At 44.9% G+C, this 20105-nt stretch overlaps 1 protein-coding gene across 4 annotated transcripts in view; it reads right to left on the reverse strand.

Annotated features, from left to right (window-relative positions):
* The window catches only part of TTC7B (tetratricopeptide repeat domain 7B), a 275124-nt gene that overhangs the window by 170817 nt on the left and 84202 nt on the right, over positions 1–20105 (reverse strand). For all 4 annotated transcript variants that reach the window (XM_024348858.3, XM_024348856.3, XM_024348857.3 and 1 more), the window contains one exon: positions 17942–18063. In XM_024348858.3, the coding sequence (XP_024204626.1) occupies positions 17942–18063 (122 nt within the window). The remainder of the gene's footprint in view (positions 1–17941; positions 18064–20105) is intronic.

Genomic DNA, 20105 nt, shown 5'->3' on the forward strand with positions numbered 1-20105 from the left:
GACTTTAAATCAAAGAATATTACTAGAGACAAGAGGCATCTATCAAAAACCTACAGCTAACATCATACTTAATGGTGAAAGACTGAATGCTTTCTAAGATCAGGAATACAATAAGGATGTCTGCTCTTGCCACTTTTATTCAACATTGTACTGGAGATTCTTGACAGTGCAATAAGGCAATAAATAGAAATAAAAGGGATCGAGATTGAACAGAAAAAAGTAAAATTGTTTATATTCACAGATGACATGATCCTATATGTAAAAATCCTAAGCAATCTATTACAAAATTATAAAAATTAATTCAAGAGATTAGTCAGTTTGCAGGATACAACATCCATATATAAAAATCAAAAGTTTTCAATAACAAAAAATAATTTGAAAATGAAATTAAGAAAGCAATTCACAATCACATGAAGTGAATGAAATACTTAGGAATGAATTTAACAGAAAATACAAAAGCTGAAAACTACAAAACATTTTTGAGAGAAATCAAAGAAGATCTAAATAAATGGGGAGGCGTTGGATTCGAATATTTGCTACTGTGAATCTGGCAATTCTACCCAAATTGATCTAAAGATTCAGTACCACCTTTATCAAAACCCTGGCAGGCTTTTTTTTAAATTTGACAGAAATTGGCAAGCTGATTCTAAATTTTATGGGGGAATGTCAAAGCCTGAAAATAGCCAAAATAATTTTTAAAAAGAACAAAGTTGGAGGACTTATACTACCTAATTTCAAAACTTACTATAAAGCTACTATATTCAAGACAGTGTGGTATTGGCTTAAAGACAGACATACAAATCAATGAAACAAAATAGAGACTCCAGAAACAAACCTTTATGTTTATGTTAAATTATTTTTTTACTAACGTGTCAATGCAATCCAACGTGAAAAGAACAGACTTTTCAACAACTAAATAAGGAGACAACAATCCAATTGAAAACAGGGCAAAAGTTTTGAACAGACATTTCACCACAGAGGAATACTAAGAATACTTTTTTTTGAGACGGAGACTCATTCTGTCACCCGGGCTGGAGTACAGTAGAGCAATCTCGGCTCACTGCATCCTCCACCTCCCAGGTTCAAGCAATTCTTGTGCCTCAGCCTCCCAAGTAGCTGAGACTACAAGTGCACACCACCATGCCCCACTAATTTTTGTATTTTTAGTAGAGACAGGGTTTCACCATTTTGGCCAGGCTGGTCTTAAACTCCTGACCTCAGGTGATCCGCTCACCTCAGCTTCCCAAAGTTCAGGGATTACAGGCATGAGCCACTGCGCCCAGCAAGAATGCTCAGAAGCACATGAAAATTTGCTGAACTTTCTTAATCATTAGAAAAATGTAAATTAATTAAAATCACAATGGGATACTACTGATACTACTACAAACTTACTAGAATGGCTCTAATTCAAAAAACTGACAATGCCAAGAGTTAAAGAGAAAAAAAGCTGGAGCTCTCATATGTTGCTGGCGGGAACATAAAATGGTACCATTGGATGGTTTCCTAAAAAGTGAAACACAAACTTACCATATGACCCATCAATCCCACTCCTATGAATCTACCCAAGGGAAGTGAAAACACATGTTTACAAAAAGATCAGCCCATGAATGTTCACAGCAGCTTCATTCATAATAGTCAAAAAGCAAGAACAATCCAAATGTCCATCGGTTGGTAAATAAATAAACAAAAATGTAGTATATCCATACAATGTAATAATAATGACAGCTCCACAATAAAAAGGAATGACCTGCTGATACATGCTACGATGGGAGTGAACCTCAACAACAGTATGCCAAGTGAAAGAAGTGAGACATAGGCCGAGTGCGGTGGCTCATGCCTGTAATCCCAGCACTTTGGGAGGTGGAGGCAGGCAGATCACCTGAGGTCGGGAGTTCGAGACCAGCCTGACTAACATGGAGAAACTCTGTCTCTACTAAAAACACAAAAAAATTAGCTGAGCGTGGTGGCACATGCCTATAATCCCGGCTACTTGGGAGGCTGAAGCAGGAGAATCACTTGAATCCAGGAGGCGGAGTTTGCAGTGAGCTGAGATCACACCTTCACACTCCAGCCTGGGCAACAAGAGCGAAACTCTGTCTCAAAAAAAAAAAAAAAAAAAAAAGTGAGACACAATCAACTACGTATTCTATGATTACATTTATGCAAAATTTCTAGAAAAGGCGAATCTATAGACACAGAGCCACAGAGCAAATAAGTGGTTGCCTGGGGCAGGGGGTGGTAGAAGGAATTGACGAACAGGCACAAGGAACTTTTCGAGCTAAAGGGAATGTTCTGAAACTGAATTGTGAAGATGATTGCACAGCTGTATAAATTTTTTTTTTTTTTTAGAGACAGTCTCACTCTTGTCGCTCAGGCTGGAGTGCAATGGCGCAATCTTGGCTCACTGCAACCTCTACCTCCCGGGTTCAAGAGATTCTCCTGCCTCAGCCTCTCGAGTACTTGGGATTACAGGCGGCTGTCACCAAGCCTGGCTAATTTTTGTATTTTTAGTAGAGATGGGGTTTCACCATGCTGGCCAGGCTGGTCTTGAACTCCTGACATCAGGTGATCCACCCACCTCGGCCTCCCAAAGTGCTGAGATTATAGGCGTGAGCCACCATGCCCCGCCTGTATACATTTACTAAAAACAACCAAATTGTATAATTATTATAGGGTTTTTAAATATGTAAATTATACACAAAGCTGCTTTTAAAAATATAGCAGCTTCCTCTATGACAATTCCTGGCTATCTCCCCCTCCCCAATTTTCATCTCTATTTTCTCATTCTTTCATCTCTTACATCACTTCTTGATCAATTTTCACTCTGCTCTCAGCAGTTTCTCTTGTAGCAGGGCCCAGTCCCAGAACAGAGCCCTAGTGAGTCAGTTTCAAGTCATCAGAAGGGCCTGACTGCTCTGGCCCCTTAGACCTTGCTGGGCAAAAATCCTCTCATTTTCAGCTGCTTATCTCAAATTGGCCAGACAAGCTTCCCAGTAAATACTAGATGGCTATTTTAGGGTCTCCTGTTCCCAGACCCATCAGATGCCCTGTTGCACACAAATGCAAATAATATGCCAGCTGTGAAGCTGTTGGTAGTGTGTCCCCATCAGCTGGTATGGTGGGGCTCATGAGGATACTCTGCCACCTAGTCTAGCTCTAAATGTTGTTCCTGAGCTTTTGGGTCTGCTCTCCAGTCGCTGTGTCTTTTTTTATGTGGATATAGGAGAAGACCCAGAACTACGCTGCCACTGGTGCTGCCACCTTCCCAGATTTCTTAGCTGCGAATTCTTGCCTTTCCCTCTATGGGAGCTGGAAACCCTCTACTCTGTAGGGTTTGATTTATTTATTTATCAAACCCTTATATAGTACTTGCTATGTGTAAAGATAATGTGTTCAAAGCACATTAAAATTACTCTCTAAATCAGCCTAATAATCCTATGAAGCAGGTCCTATTATTATCCCCAGTTACAGACGAAGAAGCTGAAACAGAGAGAAAGTGAAGGGACTTGCCAAGGTCACACTGCTGGTCAACAGAAGATCAAGCATGTGAACCCAGGAGCAGGATCCAGAGTCAGTGCTGCACAACTCTGCCTCTCACGAGCACGTAAAGTGTATCTGGCCTTGTAGATTGAGCACTCAACCATGACCACCACCCCACCCACTTCTCCCAAGACCCCTGTCAGATGGTATGTTTTATCCCTCCTTCAAAGACCAAGTCCAAATGTTAATTCTTCTAAGAAACCTAATGAATTCACCCAAGTAGTTAACTATAATACTTCCGCCTTCCTCCTCTCCTTTCTCCTTCTCCCCCAGTACAGACCTTCATTATACTGCCTTTCACAGGGTGATATAATTATTTGTTGTGTTAAAGAAAAAATTATTCAATGACACTTGTTAAGGCAGAGTAAGGAGGACTTTGTTCAGGTCCACCACGATAGGCAGAGGGACCACTGCAACTGGGTCTTGCAGTGGGAGGGAAGGAGTGGCTAGACTCCAAGTACAGCCTAAACAGGTGAAGATTTACAGCCAAAAAGGAGGGTGGGGGTCAGTGGGTGGAAAATCACTAAGAGGAAACATGAGGAGTAGGAAAGATTCTGGCTAAACCGATCTAACAGGATTCTTGCTGAAGACGGGCCAGGGTGATCAGATAGCAACTGGGGGATGGTAGTGGCTGAGGAACCCAATCAGACACTGAAGATGATCAGGTATTAGAGAATGGGGGATTCTGGCTAAAATGACTTCACAGGTTCTTTTGCTAAAACTGGATTTTACATGGAAGTGTACAGATGGGCCTAGCCGAAGATTTCGAAGTGTGGCTAAAGTTTGGCCAAGCAAGGAATCTTTGTCCATTGACATCCTTGTCTTTCCCATAGCTCAGAGAATGCTTCTGTTCATCTTATATCCCCAGAGCTTACCCAGCAGGCTCTCAATAAACATTCATGGAATTGAGTAGGCAACAGTTTTTTGTTTGTTTTTTTGTGTGTGTATGTGTGTTTAATTTACTAGCTCAAAATGTACTTGAAAGCAGTATAATTGCATCTTTTAAAAAGATCTGTAATTCAGGTTTTACTAAGCCTGGCTAATGAGTTTTTCTGGGTATTCTTCAGAAAAAATATAGCTTTAGATTCTTCCTGGTATTTTAACTGCTTATTTCCAGGATGCAGGGATCACTGCTTCTGTTGCTAATTTGCCAGGGAGATTCAGAGGAGAACCAGCTACCACAACCATCAGTCAGCCAGAACAGAGAGACAGAAGACGCAAATTATGCCAGGGGGAGGCAGAAGCAGGAAGAGCTAGCAGAAAAAAAGATACAGCGTGTCCACACCAAACCTGGAGAACCATCACCAGAAGGCATTCATAAATAAAAAGTAAAAATTCAAACCCAAAATACAGAGGAAGGTGGAAAAAACAAATGTCAATTAAGAAATAATCCAGCCAGGCGTGGTGACTCACACCTGTAATCCCAGCACTTTGGGAGGCCAAGGCAGGCAGATCACGAGGTCAGGAGATCGAGACCATCCTGGCTAACATGGTGAAACCCTGTCTCTACTAAAAATACAAAAAATTAGCCGGGCGTGGTGGCGGGCGCCTGTAGTTGCAGCTACTCAGGAGGCTGAGGCAGGAGAATGGCGTGAACCCGGGAGGCGGAGCTTGCAGTGAGCTGAGATCGCGCCCCTGCACCCCAGCCTGGGCGACAGAGAGAGACTACATCCAAAAAAAAAAAAAAAAGAAAAGAAATAATCCGTGACTTTTCTAAACCCTGTAATTTAATGCAGGAATTTGCTATGAGAACATACAATCATATTACAGATTTCTTTATTGGTGGGCAGGTCTACGGCAGACATTGCCATACAAATATAAAGGTGGGTACTTGTAGAAAAATTTATATCCCCTCTCATTTTCAATAGAAGGCTCTAGTGTATCCTAAGAAAAGTCATAAATTATCCCAAGATGTCTCAGTCATTTTCTGGGCTTTAGCTCAATCTCTCTGCAATTTTCTCTAACAGTTGACTAAAAATATCACTGCAAAAAAAGAATAGAGAGGAAAAAGGATGATTTTTTAAAAACAGGTAGGAAATATCCCTTGAAAAGAGCTAGGTCCCCACCCCCAGCCCACCTTCGTGTAAAATACTAATGCATTTGACACCTAAACCCGGGAAGGGAAAAGGCAGGTAGGTGATTGAGCTTTTGCTCTGGGCCAGAGCCAGAACAGGCATGCATGCTTCCCCCTCCTCTCCTTCCCATCCACCCTGCTTCCCCAACAGATACATCTGGACCCCCTCTGTGATGCAGACGTCACTAAATTACCAAGACAGCTCCCCACAGTCTGACAGGCTCAGAGAGGGTGAAACTTGGCTTCCTTCTTGACCAGACAGGATATGAATTCCTTCTTCCCCACACTCATGTGTTATTTCAATGGTCTGCCCTTGAGGGGCGGACTGCAGAGGCCACACTTAAACTCTCTTGTGGGCCTCTCTATCCAGCTGCACCCCATGAGGTTTCAACTTGAAGAGCTACATATTTGAAGTCTTAAAAAAGTTCAAGTCTGGGAGGCTGTGGGAGCAAATGTTCTCAACAACTAAACCAGGGAAGATGATAGCTCCCTTTCCTGCTGCGGGAACTCTGGAATCCCATCCAGATGTGTGGGTTAGGCACCCTCCTCGGAAGGAGGCCTACAAGACCAAACTTCCACTGGGCTAGGATCTTCTCAGAAAAGACTCTTTCAGAGCCAGCTTGAGGCACTTAATAAAGCCACCGTTATTGTATTTCCCTCCAACCACAAAGACAGGGTAGAAAGCAGAGGTCTCTATGATCTTTCCAGAAAATGTGTTATTTCTTGCTAAGGTCAAGGAAATTGTTTGATGCCTGGCACTCACCATTCTCCTTTAACAGAATGAGATCCTATCCAGGAAGACCTAGGTGGTCGTAGTGTATCTCCCGCTTTACCACAAAGAAACAAGAATAGGAGCCGTAAGTTCCATGAAGCCGGTCTGGGCTGTCCTATTCAGCCTTAGATCCCCAGCACCTAGCACAACGTGCACAGGTGTTACATCAACTACTTTTACAGACAATATGCAACTCTCAGATAGACATCTATGAGCCACAGCCATCTCAGCTGAAAATGAAAAGTGCATCCATTTATTCATTCATTCTTGGATGCACAACTATACACCAGACACTGGGGCATACAGGTACAGATCTGTTCCCACGCAAAATTGACCAAAATTCCTGCCCAAGTGGAACTTAGGTTCTACTGATGGGAGACAACTGTAAACAAATTAAATAAGACCAAATACAAATGGGGGCAAAGGGTTAAATTCCTTCCCTCTTCTTTTGAGAATTTAACCTCAGGTTGGCCGGGCACAGTGGCTTGCGCCTGTAATCCCAGCACTTTGGGAGGTCCAGGTGGGCAGATCACTTGAGCCCAGGAGTTCGAGACCAGCCTGGGCAACGTGGTGAAACCCTGTCGCTACAAAAAAACAAACAAACAAAAAAACAAAAATTAGCTGGGCCTGGTGGCACGCACCTGTAGTCCCAGCTATTTGAGGTTGACATGGGAGGATTGCTTGGCCCTGGGAGGTCAAGGCTGCAGTGAGCCGTGACTGCACCACTGCACTCCAGCCTGGGTGACAAAGCAAGACCCTGCCTCAAAAAAACAAACAAAAACAACAAAAATAACCTTAGGTTAACTTTCTAGTTTTGTTTCCCTAGAAAGCCTAAAAAGATAAAATGTCAATTATGTTACTAGGCAACACTTCCTATGATAAAAATGGCCCCTGATTGATAACTTGCAGCCAGACTGGGAGGAACTGTAAATACCTGATAGGAACACTGTGTCTTTGGGCTTCCCTGAGTGTGCTGATTCTTACAACTGAGCGTATCCCTTGGAAGACCCTGAAGACGTGGGGCCTGAGATGTTAAGCCAGGGCAGATGGCAAACCTACCCAATGTGAGTCTCATTCCCTAGCACCTGAGCTGTCACTTGAGGTGAAAAGGAACAAACAGAGCAGCTCCTGGGTGGCTGTAGGGACTGCTGGGAGAACTCATGTGGAAAGAAGCCCCTGACCTTTCCCTGCTGGCAATTTTTGGTTCTGTCCTATATCTATCTAAGTAGATGGGTGTCAAGGGCAGCCTATGAAATTCTTGTGAGTTGGAATCTTTCACTAAACCTAAGAAATTCCCTGGCTTATAGTGTATTTGATGCCAGTTAAATGCTAAGGAGTAAAATAAAGCAGAGAATAAAGGATGAGTTGGCTGGACAAGATGCCTTTGAGGATTCTTTTGGGTCTAAACCAAGCTTGTTCAACCTGTGGCCCACATGCGACCCAGGATGACTTTGAATGCTGCCCAACACAAATTCACAAACTTTCTTGAAACATTATGAGATTTATGCACAGATCTTTTTTTTTTTTTAAGCTCATCAGCTTACATTCATGTTAGTGTATTTTACATGTGGCCCAAGACAATTCTTCCAATGTGGCCCAGGGAAGCCAAAAGACTGGACACCCCTGACTAAACAATAAGATCACCACTCCCTTCACCCCACCTCACCTTTGCCAGTTAGCTCCTACTTTCCAATTCATCTTCAGGTTTCTGCTCAGTCACTTCCTCAGGAAAACCCCCCATGACCACCAATTGTAGGTTAATTTCATTTTAAAATGGACTCTCAGAAATGGGTACCTTTCCTCCTCAATGCTATAACTATCTTAGGCTATAGTTATACATCCAAGAGTATAACGATCTGATTTCTCTCTGACAGCAAAAGCCTGTCTGGCTGCTCACCATTTTATCCCCAGCACCCAAAGAATGCCTGGCTCAGAGTGGAAGCTGATAAACACTGGTAGAACAAGTGAATGCCGTAACACATCATCTGAAACCAACAGCGGAGGGCAGTATCCCTCAGACCACATGGTGTGTTCCTGCAGTGTGTTCATTCACGATACTCCCATCCAGAGCATGAGCAAGAGCTGTTCTGAAAATACTGCCGTCTGATAAGGTCTTATATCAGCAATTCCCAGGGCATGAATCTCCAGTTATGTCAAGAGGTACCAGGAGATGCTACAAAAATTAACTCTGACTTTTAGACACGAAATTATATAACTATCTTTCTAAAAGAAAAGCTGCAGGTGAAAAGCTAAGGTAAGAAAAGAAAATAGTATTATCTTCCCCTTTCCTAAAGGCATAGCCCACTGGTAATTTACTTGTTTTTTCTTCTCCTGCTGGACTAGAAATTCCACAGGGACCATTTGCTGTCTCGACCCTAGTTCCTGACACATAAATATTTGACAGATGAATAAATATGTGAATGGATAAACAAACAAGCATGGAATCTATTCCTCCACTCCTGCTCCCATTAAAATTGAAAACCACTACCCAAGACAAATGCTAACCAGTTCATCTGTCAAGGAATTCCAGTTTCTTGGTGGTGATTAAAGGAACTGTAGACTGCCTTCCAAGAGGCAGCATATCACCGGTAAACCATGCAGGGAGGGGCCTTTGGGAGATACAATTAAATGCCAATCACTAACCTCCTCCCCGACTTTGGAAGCTTAGAATGACCCACCCCATTCTTCTGCTGAAACCAAGGAGAGATCAACACAAACGCACCCATCTTGCTGAATGCTGAGGAAGCTTTCTGATGGCATCAGATCTCTAACCCTCACTAAGTGCTAGCACTTGTGAAGTACACTGAAAGTAATTACCTGTCTCCATAATTCATCACTGAAAAGAGGGGTTTCAGAATTTCATAATTAAAATCGTTAGAGATTCTTTTGGTTCCACACTAAGGTTTTGATGGCATTAAGGGATGAGCAAGACCTAGCCCACATTTAAACAGAACAGATAAGATCTGGCTGATGCTTTTTATTCATACATAATTACGTCTAGACTTGCTTTATTTTTATTTTTTAATTACGTGAGACCAATTAGAAGACGATAGACTAGCTTTTTAAGGTCCTTAATTTTCAAGTGTAATATATTGCTATGCTGCTCCTGACTCCATTTTCAAGAAGGTACTGACAGGGCATGGTCAGTATGGCCCAACTGATGAGAGGACTGAACTGGAAGCCAGGAGCAAGAGGACAGGTCCCAGCTCTGCCCTAGTCAGTTGTGTGACCCTGAAGAAAATCATATTACCTTGCTAATCAACTGTTTCCCCAATGATACGTAACTCCATAAAGCCAGCGACCGGGTCTGACTCATTCACTTAGAACAGTATTTGGCACTAGTAAGTAACCTAGTAAGGGTCTCCATCAATGTTTGTTAAATAATTAGTGAACAGGATTTCTCTGAATCTCATGTATCAAGACAAGTGATGGAAACAAATGCTCTCTAACAGCTGTTGGAGATTCCGGATTTTCCGAATAGAAACTGCACCATCAGTTCAACTATTACGAAGATCTCCCTTCAAAGTGAAATGACTCATATGAAGAGCGTGGAACAGCGATCTAGGTGAGTCAAGTCTTCCAGACATGTGAGTGCCTAGGCGACATGTGGCATCCCCAAGGTGGCCTTAGCTGGCCAGGCTGCAGGAAGGCGCCCTATACCTCACGCTACTCCATCAACTTCCATTCTGAAGCTGTTAAAGCAGCTCTCACACAGACTCCCTCCTGGCTCTGTCCCTCCCGGCTCTGTCCCTCCCTCCATCATCCCCACCTTCCTAGTATGGTTCCTGCTGAGGTTAAAATGTAGCCTGTGGCCAAAAACCAAGTAAAATGAACCTGATCCTACTAAAATGGGGGACGTGGCTCTGGTGGCACTAGATTCCTGGTGGCCAAATGAACTACCCTGTTCTTGGCCCTTCCCAAAACCCCACCTTCCAGATCCAATGGCTTCTCCACACCTAGAGAATGAATTCCCTATTCCTTAGCCTGCTGTTTAATCTTCCACCATCATTCTGCCATCGGTCCTTCCAGCATGAACTCCACCTTAGAAAAGAAAATGGAAGGGGAAGAACATTTCTGGGAAGTGGCCTGTATACAGAGCTGCAATTCATCCTGTATCATCTGCTCCTCAACTTCCCCGGTCCAGCTTCTGCTCTTACCACTCCACCAAGTTTGTTCAGGGTCACAGATGTCTTCCATGGTATCTGATCCAGGGGTCACAATTTGGTCTTCTTTATTAACATCTAAGCAGCATTCAGCACAGGTGACCACTTCCTCTTTCCTAGCACAGGTTCCCGTTTTGGCTTTCACAAGGACACACCCTCTCGATTTCCCTTCCACCTCTGGCAGTTCCTTCACAGGATCCTCCTCCTTTACTCAACTTCCAACTCTTGCAGGTCTTCAGGCCAAGTCCTGGGCTGTCTTCTCTCTTTACTCTCTGCCCCTTCACTGATCTCATTCAATCCTGTGGCCTTAAATATAATCAATATGCTGAAATTCCCCATTTATAACTCAAGTCAAACCCGTCTTCTGGTCATGTTGACACTTGCACTTAGACATCTCACAGGCATCTTAAACCTAACATGCCAAAGGCAAATTCTTGATTTCTCCTTTTCAAGATCTGATCCTCTCCTTGTCTCCACCCATCTAACCAATGGTTCAAGGCTGAAACTGGGGAGTCATCTCTGGTTCCTCCATTTCCCTTACCCTCTGTCCCCCAAATCCAATCCACCAGCAGTCCTAACTCTAGTAGTTCTAACAGACATCTCAAATGCATCCACTTCTCTTGGTCTCTATACCCTTTGTTATCTCTAAGATACACATCTAATGTCTTCACCACCTAGTATCACCTACCCTTTGTCCTGGTGACTTGGGGACTTTTCTTTGGACAACCATCACTCTCCCACTATATGCTGCACAGTGGACCTTCCTTCTTCTGGGTAAGCCAGACTGAGACAGTTTGTGACCCTCCTCCTTCCAATGCTTCTACTACACTGGACTCCTTTCTGATTCTTGAACACTCCAAGCTCTTTCCCGGGTCAAGACCTCTGCACATTTTGCACCCACTCCTTGGAGCTCTCTTTCCCCTGTGCTTGACCTGGTTAGTTCCTTCTCACCCTTCAAGTCTTGGTCTCATCTCAATGTCACCTCCTCCGGAGACCTGGCCAGGCCACCCTATCTAAGCAGGGGCCTTCTGTTATTTGCTTTCACTGCACCCATTCACTTCCTAGCACCTATTCCAATTTGTAATTATATACGACCAGTACTTACATATTATCTGTCTCCCTCACTAGACTGTCTCCTCCCTGAGAGCCTGGACTATGTCTCTTATATTGGCCAACATATACTAGTACTGAGCACAGTACTTGGTACTTAGCAGAACTCAACAAATACTCGTTGAATAACTGACCAAACCCACTGCATGCCAGGTCCCATGCTGAAAGCTTTATAGGAACATCCCCAGATGTCTACAGAAACCATCACTCCAGCCAGACTGGTCTCATATCCTGTAGAATACACACAATACCGAGTACAGTTCTAACTCCACACTCTACCAACCACTGGAACGTCCCTCTGGTGCTTCCCCATCTGTAGGCATCTACACCATCTCAAGCCCACTTTTCCAAATCTTCACTCCCCTTTCCAAATCACATGGCCCTTCCAGCAGAGCAGTGCTCCTGTTTGCTTCTATGGCAACCTTGACTTCCCCAGTGATAACACATACGACTATCCTGAAATGGCTTATTTTAATTCCTAATTCTCCATGAGACTCAGTTCTCCATGAATTCTAGGAGGGCAGGGACTTTGTCTCTTCTCTTCACCACTCATCCCCACAACCTAATGTAGGCCCTGTGATATGGTTTGGATGTGTGTCTCTACCCAAATCTCATATTGAAATGTAATCCCCAATGTCGGAAATGGGGCCTGGTAGGGGGTGACTGGACCGTAGGGGTGAATTTCTCATGAATGGTTTAGCACCATCACCCTTGGTACTCCTCATGATAACGAGTGAGTTCTCATGAGATCTGTTCGTTTAAAAGTATGTGGCACCCTGCTTCGCCCCCGCTCTCTTGCTCCTGCTCTGGCCATGTGATGGCCCTGCTCCCCCTTTGCCTTCCATCATGATTGCAAATTTCTTGGGGCCTCCCCATAAGCCAAGCAGATGTCAGCATCATGCTTCCTGTAGAGCCTGCGGAACTGTAAGCCAATTAAACCTCTTTTCTTTATAAAATACCCGGTCTCAGGTATTTCTTTATAGCAATGAGAGAACGGGCTAACACAGCCCTGGCACGGATGGTACACAATGAATCCTCATTAACTGAATGAACAAATGACCCTACTCGAATGCATGAATAAATGGGCCTGGAATCTTCAGCTCATTTAAAGTGATCTGGTGTTCTTTCATTGTTTATGCTTTTATAGAACCATGTCATAACCTTTAAAGGTACTAATGTTTATGTCTTCATCTTTTTTCTTTTCTCTACCATCTGCCAGATGACAAGGCCCATTTCCTTTTCATCTCTGTATCTCTTGAAGAGGGTTGCATACAAAAAAGTGGTGGTTATTAAATGCTTACAGGAAACGTGTGTGAATTCTCTTATGTTCACTGCAGTGGACTCGTACTGTCAAAAGTAGTGTGCAGTTTTAAACGTGAACACTTGCTACCACTGCAAGAGGGAAGATGACCTCCAGAAGGCCAGAATGCAAAGGCTAAGTTGCTCAAGCACCAAGAGAGACAACTGCATCCAGCAAAGCATGCTCACGTCCTGGCAGGCGCCCTCGCCATGATCATCTCCCCACAATCACATGGGATGTGGGAGCCTGTCTGCTGCTGCTGCTGTTGTATCTGAGACATAAGCCCAGGAAGCACCCTCCTCAGCAGCCCATAGGATACAGAAGGACCTCTTGGACTCCTTTTCCTGCCTTCTAAGTCTAGGTTACACTGAGCAGGGCTAAACAATTGCAAAGAGATTATATGGGAAGATTGAAAGCTTTTTAAAGTCGATGCATAGTGGTGATGAGTGGTCTATTTGTTTGATTATAAAAACAGAGGTCCAAAAGCCCTTCCATACCACTTTATTCCCTGGCTTGGCTGCAAGTACCTGAGGGGAGCCCAAGGTCTGAACCATCCCTGCCTGACTTCCTGCTTTCTGAGTCAAGGCCTCCCATGCAGCACTCGGTGATGTAACCTAGAAAATGGTACAACCCCATGGGTGCATCTCCCAGCTGACAGTCATTTGCCTTTTGCATCAATTTATCTCCACCCCACCTGAATTAAAATCAATTCAAAGCCAGTGAAAACACACTACAATCCGTTTTGCCTACCCAGGACACCTGACACAGCTAACAAGAAGCAAGGTTACTTTAAATGTGCTTTGCTACCCTTTGTTTACAAAAGATGGGTAAATATTCCTAAAGCAACCTGCAGTAACTAATTGGCATCCCAGCTGGGCACAGTGGCACATGTCTATAATCCCAACACTTTGGGAGGCCAAGGCAGGAGGATCACTTGAGCCCAGGAGTTCGAGGCTGCAGTGAGCTAGGATCGTACCACTGCATTCCAGCCTGGGCCATAGAATAAGACCTTGACTCTACAAAGAGGTAAAAATCCAAAATTGATTGACATGCCCAAATCAAGCTTCTCTGGCAATTCTGGCGGCAATGACTCAAGTAGGGAGTAACATTATCTTCTCAGAAGGCCGAGGGGAACCCGAGGGTGAGGCCGTTTCTCTGCTGCTAGCTGGGCTGCGAAATGAATACCCAGTGCTACCGCGGTCAGAGCAGTCAGTCCCACCTATTTTCTCTGAAAGTGATTAGAATGTTATCCAAGCCCATGGTTATGCACCTTGAGCAGCATTGCCTTAAGCCAGCGCCACTGTAAAGAAATGCCCTGCCTCCAAGCCCTGGCAATGTCCGGCTCGGTCATCTACTTCTCCACAAGCTCCCACTGCAACCAGGACGTGACCTGAATCTGGTCCCACTTTCAGCTGGTAAGTCAGCCAGGCGTCGTCACCATTGGAAGTCACAATTTACCTCCTGCTGTTTGCCTGACACCCCACCAGGTGCTTCCATGTGCATATTTTTATTGCTCCTCACTACTGCTCTCCGAGGTGACTGATATTCACCCTACTACACAGATAAAGAACCCGAGACTCAGAGGAAGAAAGGGCTGGTTCCAAACCCAGCACCTGAGCTGCCCTCGCACAAGCGCTTGCTTTGGCGAGGCGACTTGGAGCCCTCAGAGGCGGCAATCCTGGCCCTCTGAGGCTACTGTTCTGCTTTCACCCTCTGCGGAGCCTCAACAAGATGTTTTTTCAGCCTTAACAGGCTTGTTGCTGCCACCCAGAGGGATAAGAGAAATAGATGTGAAATGGATCTGGGTACATTCCAAGTCAGACCGTGCCCAGAGACTTGGGACTGGGAGGTGGAGGAAGTTACCGGCCTGGATGACAACTAGCTGTTCTCTCCTGCCTCATAAGGAAAGAGGGAGCCCAGGAAGGGAGGAACTAGGAAGGAAGGGAAGGAAAAGATGTGAAGGAGAAGAAAAAGAGGGGTGGGAGAGGGAAGAGGACGAGCCAGAAAGGGAGGCCGGGAGAGGAGGGCGAGGAGAAAGAGATGCTTTGTGACGCGCTGTAGATGAGACACGAGGGAAAGCCTTAGGAGAAATCACCCAACCAACAGAGGCTGGGAACTGTCTGTGGGCGATGTCCTGTCCGGGGTCAAGTGCTCCCTCACAGAGGGAGGGTGATGGACAGTCAATCCCTCCCATCGACTCCATCCACACCGAGCCACAGCGCTTCCCACACAGTGGCACAGTGGTGAAAGGACTGGAGCCCAAGGAACTGTGTGACTGCAGCAAGGCACATCCCCTGTGAGTCTAAATTTTTCTAAACAATAGGGGCAATACTGCTTACATTGACCACTGCACATGGTGGAGCGGCAACACTGTGAGGACCAGTGACCATGAAGGACAAGTGTTTAAGCCAAACTTAAAAGCAGCCCTTGGATCTAACACATCAGAAGGGGCTTAGGAACTGGTCCTGGCATCAGGTTTTCTGAAAGAGATGCCCAAGTCCACCAGTTCCGCAGTGACTTCTGGAAAAGATGGGAGAGTTCTAGAAGAATCAGATTCAAGACTATAATTCAGTGAGTCCTCAGGAATGACAGCTAAAAAGCTGAGTATACATTTAAGTATATTTCTAAAGAAAAACATTGTGTTTCATCAATTCCATCTCTTATTGCCAAACTCTAGTGTATTTTCCTACTACTGAAAATCAGTCAATCCTGTCCATTATATCCTTTCAGATACACAGAAGAAAACTGCAGAAGAGCAAAAGGAGTGAGACAACTGGGAGCAAGTACCTCACAAGGAAGTGTGGGAAGCTGCTGGTGCTTAGGGACAGCAGTTACCTCCATTCTGTCCCCGCTTGCTGTAGGCATCCACTGACAAATGAGCCCTGGCTGTGGCCCTCAGGCCCTGCGTAGCCCACTGGTATGGGTCAAGCAGCCCTGACAGCACTTGGCATGTTCAAAACTTCCCAATGGTTTTTCTCCTTGGGGTATATTCTGTGGCCCCCAAACTGGCCCTCACCTCCACCTCCTAAAAGTAATTCCTCACTACTGTTGCACCATCCCAGCCTTGAGCTAGTTGCACCAGCAGGGACTGCAGCTAACAGGGACCTTTGAGAGTACCTGGCCCAGGGCTGGGAGTGGTGGCTCATGCCGGTAATCCTAACACTTAGGGAGGCCAAGGCAGGCAGATCCCTTGAGCTCAGGAGTTCAAGACCAGCCTGGGCAACATAGCAAGACCTCGTCCCCCTCCCCCCCAAAAAAAAAAAAAAAAAAGAATGAGAGTACCTGGCCCAATCCCATCACTGGTCTTTAGAGCCCAGAGAGAAGAGCAAGAGGACAAGAAAAGAGAAAAAGCTTCAAAGTTAAGCAGTCCCTTAAGGCTACATCAACAGGCATTTCCTTGAACTCGAGTAAAGTAAAATAAAATGAGAAATGAGTCAGTAAGCAATCCATGGCATGTAATCCATCACCTAGTGCAAACCTCTCATTATTATTTTTTAGTTGGATTCCAGTGGGCAGCCAGTGTCTCAGGGCCCAGTAGTCTTCCTTTCTCCCCAAAGAACAGGCTTCAAAGATGCAAATAAATTACCCAACCCACTCTTATTAATCTCACACAAAACATTTTCAACTGAACGTATGGGTATGGTACCCCTGGGACCCCCCAGGGGGATTAATTCCCAGGTCCGGACCTCCATATTAACACATACAGACACAGGTCAGAGAGAAGGAGGGCAAGGGCCGGGAGCTCCTCTGTGATGACCACCATTTATCGTGAAAAGGGAAAAGAAACATCACTAGAAAAATATTCCATGTTCCCTCTCTTCTCCTTCTATTTATAACAACAAAGAAAACAGAACTTCATCTTAGCTTAGGGGACGTGCACCATCGCTCAAATGATCTCAATCAGTGGCAGATGAGATCGAATGCAAGAGCATCTTTGTGCCAAGGCCATTGAGCTGCTGCAAACCTTGGGGTGTGTGTCACAGCCTTTTGTAGGCCATGTGGAGCTCAGCCAGAGGCCTCTGGACCAAAGCAGGCCTTCTCTCACAAGCAGTTTAACAGGACTTGAAAAATAGGCATTTATTTTCAACTAATGGGAAATGGATGCATGCAGCTCTGGGCCACCAGGCAGATGAAATCCAAATTTCATGAGCCACACCCCAAGGTTTGAAGCTCTTAAAAATGAAGAGGGAGCAACTCCATTGTTCATTTTTCCAGAGGCTGGGGCTTGGGTCCCCTCTGCCATTCAAAGCACTACTGGACTACTCTAGAGGAGGGGAACGGGCCTCTAGGGGCCTCCCATGCAAAGCCTACGGGGGTGCTACAGAGGAACCAGATACCTACTGTTGGTCTTCATGCACATCTATCCTGCAGCACAATGTCAAAACAAGGGATAACTGAAGAGATTTGGAACAGAATCAGCACATTTCTCACAAGAGCAACACAAAAAGGAAAACAAACATCAAATGCATTCAAGAGCTGTCCCTCCCGTTCATGTCCTTCAACCTTTCTTAAAAGCCTTTTCAAAGCCACACTCACTTTCATAAAAACTGGCTGAGATTTGGCAAATCCAATTCCCTGAATGATCAGCCACTGAAAGGGCGATGCTCCTGTGTGCCAGGATTTCCAATTCATTAACTTTTTCCTTAACAAACGGGGAGGCCGACGCAGAGCCATTCATGGAGGGAGGGCATGGGAAGGCGTGGCTCCCATCAGGCCCACCCCACTGGTCTTGAGGCTGTGTACTTTTGACTCGGGTTCCCTCCCTCCCTTCTCCCACCTTCACATCTCATGGGAAAGCAAGAGAGCCAGGTAGAGAAGAGACAAAAACAGCCAATGTTCATTCTTTAAAAAAAAAAAAAAAGTTCCAATGGTAGTTCATATTTAAAATTCCTTTATTATAATAACTAAACTGGAGACAGCATTGTAAGGCTTTCTACTTTCCTTCTTTAGGAAGTGGATTTAAAAAAATGAAGATGGCTTACCCATTTTTGAAATAGAGGACATGGGCTCTCTGAAGTCCTGTTTCTAGGAAAAAACCTAGTTCTTGATCGTGGGGAGCAGGGCCAGGCTTAGGGCTTCTGTTTTGAATATTAGAAAGTATTACCTAGAAGGGGAGAAAATTGGAAAACTAATCAGATGCACATCCAAGCCTACTTCCTTCAAACCCTATCTCTAAATGCACTGCTCGACCTAAAAAACCAACTTCCTCAGGCAAATATCAGTGCAGAGGCACAGGTGTAGAAGTGCAAGCATTAGAGAAGCAGAGAGAATGGTTCTACTAGACAGGAAGCAACAAGCAACCCAGGGGCACACAGGGCCCTCCTGGTACCGAAAGCTGAGGAGTCGGGGGTGCTGATGAGCAGGTGGTGCTGTAAGAAGCACTAGAGGCGGAGAGGCCCTGCTGAATGCTAGGATACTGACAGGAAGCCTGGAGACACGGAAGCGGGTCCTAGCAAAGGGCGGAAATAGTTGTGATCCACCAATGGCCGAGGTCACTCACAGGCAGACTGCAGCTGCAGCCCTGCATGAGCTTGATGAGCTCCAAGATGAGCTGATGAGTGCTGTGATCTGCACTAGCCCTGGAATCAACCAGAAAAAGGCAGACTCACCAGGCTCCAGAGCTGAGGGACATTGCAGCTTTGCAACCTGGTGAGGTTGGGCTGCGTGGCAGTCCTCTATTCTCAAAGGGAGAGCTGAGCAAAACACCCTCTCTCCCCAAACTTGACTTCTTAGCTTATCAACAGATAATGGGGTTTTTAAAGGTTTAATTTTTTAGCCCTGCACAAAAGACTGCCAACTAATCAGGAGGAAGACTTGCAAGTTGGGTTGGGTATACTGAAGTGTAAACATGTAGCTGCTACTCTTTTTTTTTTTTTTTTTTTTGAGACAGAGTCTTGCTCTGTCGCCCAGGCTGGAGTGCAGTGGCACAATCTCAGCTCACTGCACGCTCCGCCTCCCGGGTTCACGCCATTCTCCTGCCTCAGCCTCCCAAGTAGCTGGGACTACAGGTGCCCACCACCACACTTAGCTAATTTTTTTTTTTTTGTATTTTTAGTAGAGACGGGGTTTCACCACGTTAGCCAGGATGGTCTCGATCTCCTGACCTTGTGATCTGCCTGCCTTGGCCTCCCAAAGTGCTGGGATTACAGGTGTGAGCCCCTGCGCCCGGCCTGCTGCTACTCTCTTTAAACTCACAAGTCAAAGCATTTCTCAGAGGAAAGCCTACTTGTGGCTCACGTAAAAACCAATGTTCTCCAAACATGCCGTCCACATTTGCTGAAAGTCAGCAGCTCTTCAAAAGACCCAGTTGTTTGCCAAACCCCAAACATCCTAGAGGTCTTGAAACCTTAGTCTCCAAACAGAGTGGAAGTAATTACTAGTTCCCTAACCCGCAAGCTTTGGGGAAAAGAAAGGTAGAAGGTACATGATAAACGAGACATCGAGGAATGAAACCCAGGTGGGCAACCCTTGCATGTGAACCGGATCCCAGCATCTTACAGAAATTGCCCAGCTCCGTCCTGACTTAGCCCTCAGCTCTGCACCCCTGACTCTCTGGGAGTTCCTCCTCTCTGGGAACCTCATTTCCACCCACTACAGGCTCCTCCTCCACTCATCCGTCAAGTGCCAGAGATGCACGCGGCACCATCGGAGCCACACTCCTTTCTCTCTTAGGTCTCTTGAGATGACCGCATCCATCCCTAAGAGCTTCAAAATCATCAGTATGCTGCCAACGCCCAAGTTTATAGCTGTAGTCAAGACTTTCTCTGTGAATTTCCAACTCACATATCCAACTGCTGCACTTGGAGGTCCAACACGGAAACTTTTAAAAATCATCCTTCATTTGCTTTTCAGCATAGTTTTAATTTTGACATGCCATGATTATTTTAAAGCAAAAAATTCAGTACAGCACAAAAAAGAAAATAAAAAAATCACCTCACAATTCCATCACACAAAAATAACCACAGTTAACATTTATTGAATGACAATCCAGATATCTTTGTGGACACATGTATCAAGCAGAGAAAGATAAAAATCATTTTACAAAAAAAATGAGATCATGTTATATATGCTAGTTTTAAATTTAAATCATTATATTTAATTTAGTTAAATTTAACAGAAGGAACTAAAGTGTAACCAAAGTTACAC

This window comes from Pan troglodytes, chromosome 15 (genome assembly GCF_028858775.2).
Source record: "Pan troglodytes isolate AG18354 chromosome 15, NHGRI_mPanTro3-v2.0_pri, whole genome shotgun sequence".
NCBI lineage: Eukaryota > Metazoa > Chordata > Mammalia > Primates > Hominidae > Pan > Pan troglodytes.